At 62.9% G+C, this 7,973-nt stretch overlaps 2 protein-coding genes across 4 annotated transcripts in view; both read right to left on the reverse strand.

The window, feature by feature from the left end:
* Window positions 1-3,702: 3,702 nt before the first annotated feature.
* On the reverse strand, window positions 3,703-7,967 carry LOC128901569 (kallikrein-8-like). 3 transcript variants are annotated; one of them, XM_054183651.1, is made up of 6 exons: window positions 7,530-7,967; window positions 6,404-6,462; window positions 5,386-5,533; window positions 4,794-5,047; window positions 4,328-4,464; window positions 3,703-4,052 (listed from the first exon to the last, which is right to left on the reverse strand). In XM_054183651.1, exons 2-6 carry the CDS (start codon window positions 6,444-6,446, stop codon window positions 3,900-3,902), a joined length of 735 nt encoding a protein of 244 aa, XP_054039626.1. In that variant the 5' UTR covers window positions 6,447-6,462; window positions 7,530-7,967; the 3' UTR covers window positions 3,703-3,899. The 3 variants fall into 3 exon arrangements, with proteins under 3 accessions (XP_054039626.1, XP_054039624.1, XP_054039625.1); XM_054183649.1 differs by having other exon boundaries at window positions 4,328-4,494; XM_054183650.1 differs by having other exon boundaries at window positions 4,328-4,494; window positions 6,404-6,496.
* LOC128901536 (rRNA 2'-O-methyltransferase fibrillarin-like) overlaps window positions 7,642-7,973 on the reverse strand; it is a 10,792-nt gene continuing 10,460 nt past the window's right edge. Inside the window, 1 exon segment of the mRNA XM_054183609.1 lies at window positions 7,642-7,961. Within this exon segment, the coding sequence (XP_054039584.1) occupies window positions 7,642-7,961 (320 nt within the window).

A 7,973-nucleotide genomic window follows, 5' to 3' on the forward strand; every position in this document is an offset into this window, starting at 1 on the left:
CATGAAGGTCCACGGGGATCCCACCCATCAGCATCCCTGATCCCCTGGGGACAGCGAGGGGACTGGGGGACTTCGCAAGGTGACACGGGGGCTCCCGAGGGGAACAGAGATCCTGGGTGGGGACAGGGGATGTGTGAGCTCATGGGGGGGGACACGCACTACCCAAGGGGACTTGAAGGGACATTGCGGGGGGGACATGAGGGGACAGGGAGGTCATGAGGGCACACGGAGCACATGAGGGGACACGGGGGCACGAGAAGACACAAGGGGACATGGGGAACCCATGAGGGAAGATGGGGACACACAAAGGGACGTGAGGGGACTTGAGGAGACCCAAGGGGACATGGGGAGCAGAAGAGGGGACAGGAGGGGACACAGGGGGCACATGGCAGGGACATGAGGGGACACAAAGGACCGTGAAGGGACATAAGGGCACATGGAGGGGTCATGAGGGGACAGGGGAACACTTGGGGGGGACATGCGGGGAGACAAAAGACCATGAAGGGACAGGAGGGCACATGGAGGGGTCATGAGGGGACACAGGGGACCAAGAAGGGACATGAGGGGACCAAGAAGGGACATGAGGCCGCATGGGGGACACATGGGGGTGGTGTCATGAGGGGACAAGGGAGCACATGGGGGGACAGGGGAGCACAAGAGGGGACACGAAGGGACACGAGGGCACATGTTGGGGGTCATGAGGGGACAGGGGTACGCTGGGGACAATGAGGGGGACAATGAGGGGGACACCGGTACGCACGGGGACATGGTGGGACATAGGGACCACGAGGGGACATAGCGGCAGGCGAAGGGACGTGGGGAGGGATGTGGGGGGGCCCGGGAGACCGCGGTGGGGGTGGCGCAGGACGTGGGGCACAACAAGGGGATAGGAGGTGACATGGAGGGACACGAGGGGAGGTGGGGGACACAGACGAGGACACGTTGGGGACAGGTGGAGACCCGCGGGGGGAGCGCACGAGGGGCCCCAGAGCCCCACGGAGATGGGGGGTGGGGGCGATAACGTCAGCGCAGCGCTGGGGGCTGGGTCCAACCAGTTCCGCCAGTTCCTCAGCTCCCATCTCGGGGGCGTAATTAGCGCTAATTACCTAATTACCCGGCGGCCCCAGGCAGAGCCAGCCTGGGCCTGCCACCCGCTGCCAGGGCCACCCAGGACCTCCTGCTCCCCTCCGCCAGCTTCCAGTGGCAGGGAGGGGACATGCCACCCCCCCCCCCATCCCTGTCCCCTCCCAGATGTCCTCACAGCCCTGGGAGCGCTGTGCCCTGGGTGGCCCTGGGTGACACAAGAGTTGGCAGTGCCCTGGGTGACACGGTAGGTGGCCCTGGTTGACACATGGGGTGGTAGCACCGTGGGTGGCAGCGCCCTGGGTGACCCTGGCTGGGGGGTGGCCCTGGGTGACGCATGGGCTGGCAGCAGCGTGGGCGGCAGTGCCCCGGGTGACACAAGGGGGTGGCTCGGGGGACACGGGTGACACGGGAGCGGTGGTGTCGGGTGCCAGTGGTGCCAGTTTCTTGGACGCAGCGGCAATGGCTGCGCTGCAGCTGCTCCTGCCATGGTTCGATGTCACCTCCACGGAGATGGGGACTTAGCAGACCCCATGGACCTGGCTGGGTCATCTACGTCTCTAGGAGCAGCTCGGCTTGTCCCCAAGGGCTCCAAGGCCTCGTTGCATTGACCCCAACAATGTGATGACCATCCCTCCTCCATGGGTACAGGGAGTAGACCTCATTAGACCTCCATAACACGTTAGGTAGACCCCAAGAGATACCTTCACGAACATGTTGCTGGATCCCAGTGGACACGTTGACCAGACCTCCACGAACACGTTGAGTAGACCCCAACAGCCACATTGACCAGACCTCCACGGACACGTTGAATAGACCTCCACGAACACGTTGAGTAGACCCCAACAGCCACATGGACCAGACCTCCACGGACACGTTGAATAGACCTCCACGAACACGTTGAGTAGACCCCAACAGCCACATGGACCAGACCTCCACGGACACGTTGAATAGACCTCCACGAACACGTTGAGTAGACCCCAACAGCCACATGGACCAGACCTCCACGGACACGTTGAATAGACCTCCACGGACATGTTGAATAGACGTCCACAAACACGTTGAGTAGACCCCAACAGCCACATTGACCAGACCTCCACGGACATGTTGAATAGAGCTCCACAAACACGATGATCAGACCTCCACGGATGATGGAGAACCTGGAGCTGCTTGTGCTGAAGCTCAATGTGGCAGCCCACCGCGGCTGATGGCCACCAACATGGGACCCTCCAAGCCAAACCTCTTTCAGGGGCTCCTGAAAGGTGGTTGAACCTTCCCGTCAAGTGCTGAGCAAGAGCTGGAAGTCACCAGTGGCCACCGTTGGCCCCAGCCATGACGGGCAATCACTTTTCCACCTCCCTGGGGATTTGGACCTGGCCCAAAAATCTCTTTCCCCACCGCAGCGGCCAGACAAGGCCCACACCCTCCAACGCACCGGGCTTCAGCCACGTGGGGGAAGAGGGAGGGTGACACCTTGCGCAAGGTGACCGGCGTCGCTCCCTGCCCCGCTGAGCCACGGGGGACAACACGTGACGGCGTGACCTTGCCGGGTCTCCTCTTGCACTGGGGAAGGATCTCGAGGTGGTTTTTGCAGCCCACCAACATCCACCGCGTCCTGCAGCCACGCTGCGGGGAAGCCGGGCACCATTCTCTGGCCCACCCCACCACCAAGATGGGACCATGGTGACCCCATGGAGGGGGAAAATTCCCCCCCCTCTGCCCTTTTCTCCTTCAAAATAGAGTCCTCACCTCCGTGCGAGCGGGTAAATTTGGCCTCCAGCGGGTGATTTCTTGCGAGCCAGCATGGCCTGGGTGGATGCTCCTCACCGGGGAGGCAAAACAGCCCCTGATCTGCTGCCAAGTTACCCCAGGTGGGGAAATTTGGCCCCTTCTGCTCCCGCTGAGTCACGGGGAAATTGCTCCCCTCTGGGATGGAAAGTCCTTCCCCCGGTCGCACATTGGCCTGTGGAGACAGGGCTGGGATGGAGACACCAAGAAGGAGGGTTTGGCTCCGGGGCATCGCAAGGGTTTGTTGCTCTTTTGGGGGTGGCACCAAGCTGGATTTTGGCCCCCCCCCATGACGGTGCAAAGAGCCCTGGGTGATCCTGACACAGCCAACGGGTCTGCCCCATGGTGGGGCCCAACAGATCTACCTGTAGTAGGGTGAACAGGTCTGCCCCGTGGTGGGGTCAACAGGTCTACCTGCAGTGGGGTCTACAGGTCTGCCCCATGGTGAGGCCCACAGGTCTACCTGCAGTGGGGTCAACAGGCCTGCCCTATGGTGGGGTCACCAGGTCTACCTGCAGTGGGGTCTACAGGTCTGCCCCATGGTGAGGCCCACAGGTCTACCTGCAGTGGGGTCAAGAGGCCTGCCCCATGGTGAGGCCCACAGGTCTACCTGCAGTGGGGTCACCAAGTCTACCTCCTGGCCAGGGCAATGGGTCTACCCCATGGTGGAGCCAACAAGTCAACCCCATAACAAAGGCCAACAGGTCTACCCCAAAGGGGGTGAACTGGGTCTTCTTCTGCCCCTGTGAGATGGGGGGGCAACTCGGGGCACCTTGACCTGCCAGAGCTTTTTCTCCACCCACGGAAGACATGGTGAAAAGCCACGTCAAAAAAAACTTTATTCACCGCCATCTCAACAGGGTCCCACGGTCAACTCCTGCCCCCCCCTGCCCCGCCCCAGGGCATGTGCCCCAGCGCTCGGACCGGCCGGCTCTGGGGACCTTCGTCAGGGAGGAGGAGGAGGAGGAGCTGTGAGGTCCATCCTGTGGCCACGGGGGTGCTGGGGATGGATCGGGGAGGCTGGGGATTCAGTTCCTTCTCATGGTGTCCTGAAGCCACCGGGTGTATTTGCAGAGGTTGACGTAGACACCGGGTTTCTTGGGGTCCCCGCAGATGCCCGGGCCCCAGGAGACGATACCCTGGAGCCGCCCATCGCACATGAGGGGTCCCCCGGAGTCACCCTGACGAGGCAAGAAGGGAGAGGGGGAGGGGGGGGCATGTGGGGATCTGGGACTCACCCCAAAGGATCCCCCCCCAAATCTGAGGCTGCTTCAAGGCTCTCCGCCCACAAAATCCCACCACGGAGAAGGCCTCCTCTCCTCCCACCGAGCGAAGCCATCTCCCCTCCCACCCCGTGTACCCAAATCCCAGTTAGGTGCCGCCGGCTGCACCAAATTGTGCCCGTTCTCAGCCCCCAAACCCTTCCCTCGTGGGGTTTTGGGGTCCCTGCACCCACCTGGCAGGAGTCAGCCCGACTGCGGGACTCGCCCGCGCACACCATGTTGGAGGTGATGGAGTCGGGGTAGATGCGCCGGCACTGCTCTTCCGAGACAATGGTCACCTTGGTGCAGTGAAGGTCCTCGGGGAAGTTGACTGTGGGGATGATGGAGGGCACGAGGTCACCTGGGGGAAGGGGGGGACGGACCAAGTGATCCAACTTGGACCCAGCTTGGACCTCTTGTCCTCTTTGCCCATCCCTCCTCTTCCTCTTGGTGGCACCAAGCAGGAGCTCCGAGGCTTCCTGGGGCCCTGAGCAGGTCCCCCAGATGCCTGGGTTCCCTCGGGGGGTCTAACCCTTGTTAGACCAGGACCAGGGTGGGAAGGGGACTTTGGGGGATCCCGGACACCTGGGTCCTTGAGGAGAAGACACACATCTAGGGGTTATTAGTGCACCCCAGATGTCTGGGTGAGAAGCTTCCTACCTTCAGGGCTGGTGGTGGACCCCCAGCCCGAGATCTGGCAGGTCTTGCCGGGCACGGGACAGTGGGAAGCCAACGGCAACGGTTTCACCTCCTTGTTGATGTGGACGGGCAGGAACAACTTGATGAGCATCAGGTCACCATCCTTGTTGGTCTCGTTGTAGCGCGGGTACCTGAAGACCTTGGCCGAGCGCCGCCGCTGCTCGGTGCTACCCGAGTCCTTGTGGCTCCGGCCCCCCAACCGCACGTTGATGAAGCTGATGAAGCCGAAGGCATGAGGGTTGTTGGTGGTGGTGGGTCCACGTTGGACATAGCGGGGACCACAGCACCCCACACAAAGCAAGGGGCGGAGGCAGAGCCGTGGTCCCAGAAGGTGGTGACACGGGCAGAAGAAGCAAAAGCAGAAAAGGGCAGAGTTTCGGTTACATGTGGGTGGAAAAGGGGCAGAGTGAAGCCCTCTGAGATGCCACCAACCCTCCCAGCTCTGCTTGGCTGGAAAGCAGGAGCCCAGGTGTCACCCAGCACCGATTCCTGCTCGGTCTCAGCCCATCGACACCAAACCCAACCGGGCACCGCTGTCCCCGTGGCCTCCTACCCCGAGACGTGGCAGTGGGCGGCCGTCAGCACCCAGTTCTTGTCCACCAACGTCCCCCCGCAGATGAACCTCTCGCCTTTGAAGAGGGCGGCCTGCCAGGGCAGGTCGCAGGAGGTCCCCTCAATCACCCACAGGACGTTCCTCGAGGCTGTTGGGGACAAAGGGACACAGGCACAGGGTAGGTTGGGACCCTCTGGTGTGACATGGTCACCCCTAGTGGCCCCGTCCCCATGTCTCCTAGACAAGGGGGTGAATCGGTGGTGGAAGTGGCCGGTCCAGCGTGGGAGAGACCAGGAGGTCTATGGGGTGGAGAGGGGGCACCTGGGACAGATGGGGGTCCCTGGGATGAATGGTGAGGTGTCCCATGGGTCCTTGGGGCAGACATGGGGCACCTGGGTGGATGTGCAGCTTCTGGGGAAGACATGGCGGGGTCTCACGGGTGGACGTGGGGCCCATGGGGTGGGCATGAGCTCCCCCGGGGAAGATATATGACTGGGGAGCACCCAAGGTGGATGTGGGGCAGCCCCACGAGTAGATGTGGGGTGCCTGGGGTGGTTGGGGGTCCCCAAGGTGGACTTGGTGGTCCCACAGGTAGACGTGGTACCCCTGGGGTGGGCACAGGGGGCCTGCAGAGGGATGTGGGGGTCCCACAGGTGGACAAGTGACACCCAAGGTAGATGTGGGGTGGACATAGAGGTGCCTGAGGCAGTTGTGGGGCCGCTGGGGAGGATACACGGGTCCCACAGGTAGGCGTGGGGCATTCAATGTGGCCACGGGGGTCCCAGGGGTGGACACGGGGCATCCAAGGTGGGGCGTGAGGGTCCCATGGGACCCCTTGGGGTGGACGTGGGGGTCCCATGGGTGTTCACAGGGCATCCAAGGTGGAGGACATGGACATCCCACGAGTGGACACGGAGCATCCAAGGTGTGGAGGGGGGTTCCCCAGGTGGACATGGGACCTCCAGGGTGGACACAGGACCCTCCAGGGCAGACATGGGGGTCCCAGGTCCTCTCCTACCTGTGGCTACCAGCGCCAGGAGCATCAGGAGCAGGACCTTCATGCCGGAGGGCTGGGAGCTGTGGGGAGATGGCGATGGGGGTGGCTCCGGCCCTGGGTGGCCCACGGCAGGGTGGGGGGTAAGGGTGGGGACACGGACCTTTGGGGACACGAAGGTGTCAGGAGGACAGGAGGGAAATGAGGATAGGGAGGGAGGAGGGAAGGGAGGACGGCAAAGGGGTGAGGGAGGACGGGAAAGGAGGACGGGAAAGGGGTGAGGGAGGACGGGAAAGGGGTGAGGGAGGACGGGAAAGGAGGGAAGGGAGATTGGGAAAGGGAGAAAGGAAAAGGGGGGAAGGGAGGATGGAAAAGGGGGGACGGAAAAGGGGGGATGGGAGGATGGAAAAGGGGGAAAGGAAAAGGGGGGAAGGGAGGACGGGGAAGGGGGGAAGGGAAAGGGGGGGAGGGAGGACGGGGAAGGGGGGACGGAAAAGGGGGAAGGGAGATTGGGAAAGGGGGGAAAGGAAAAGGGGGGAAGGGGGGGACGGAAAAGGGGGAAAGGAAAGAGGGAAGGGAGGACGGAAAAAGGGGGAAGGAAAAGGGGGGACGGAAAAGGGGGAAGGGAGGATGGAAAAGGGGGGGAAGGGAGGACGGGGAAGGGAGGACGGAAAAGGGGGAAGGGAGATTGGGAAAGGGGGAAAGGAAAAGGGGGGAAGGGAGGACGGAAAAAGAGGGAGGGGAAGGGAGGATGGGAAAAGGAAGACGAGAAAGGAGAGAAGGGAGGACAGGAAAGGAGGACGGAAAAGGGGGAAGGGAGGACGGAAAAGGGGGAAGGAAAAGGGGGAAGGGAGGACGGAAAAAGAAGGGAAGGGAAGACAGGAAGGGGGGAAAGGAAAGGAGGAAGGGAGGACGGGAAAAGGGAGGACGGGAAAAGGGAGGACGGGAAAAGGGAGGACGGGAAAAGGGAGGGGAGGACGGGAAAGCCCAGAGGGCGAGAGGGAGGGTGGGGGGGGAAGGAGGAGAGAAGGCCAGGAGCCACCCCGACTACCCCTGGGGGCAACTCCAGGGACACCCCCCCCCTCCCCCCCCCCCCCACCCCCAATCCCCCCCCTGCCCCATCCCAACCCCAGGGCTCCCATCTTCCTACCGGGGGCTGGCGCGGGGCCGTTGGGGCCACGGGGAGGGGAGGCTCCACCCGAACTGGTGAAGCGCCGCGGCCGCGGACGCGTCTTCCTCCTGCCACCGCCAAGGCCGGGTTTTTATCTGGGGCCGGAGGAGGAAACAGCTTCCTCCGCCTTCTCCTCTAATCCGGCCACGGCTCCGGCACCTTCCGCCCGGCTCCAGGAAACTCGTGTCACGGGGTGGCCCCGTGGGGTGGGGGGGACAGGGTTGGGAGGAGAATGGGTGGGAAGGCACCGGGATGGGGTTCCGGTGGGGTCAACCCCAAAACGTGGCTCCTTGGTGGTCACCAGGACCTGACGCTGGAGGAGAAGGGTCGAGAGGAAAACATCTCCAGTAGGTTCAAGGCCAAAATGTGGCTCCTCGATGGCCGCCAGAACCTGGGGGTGGATGAAGATGGCTGAGAGGACAC

Source organism: Rissa tridactyla, chromosome 26 (assembly GCF_028500815.1).
Source record: "Rissa tridactyla isolate bRisTri1 chromosome 26, bRisTri1.patW.cur.20221130, whole genome shotgun sequence".
NCBI lineage: Eukaryota > Metazoa > Chordata > Aves > Charadriiformes > Laridae > Rissa > Rissa tridactyla.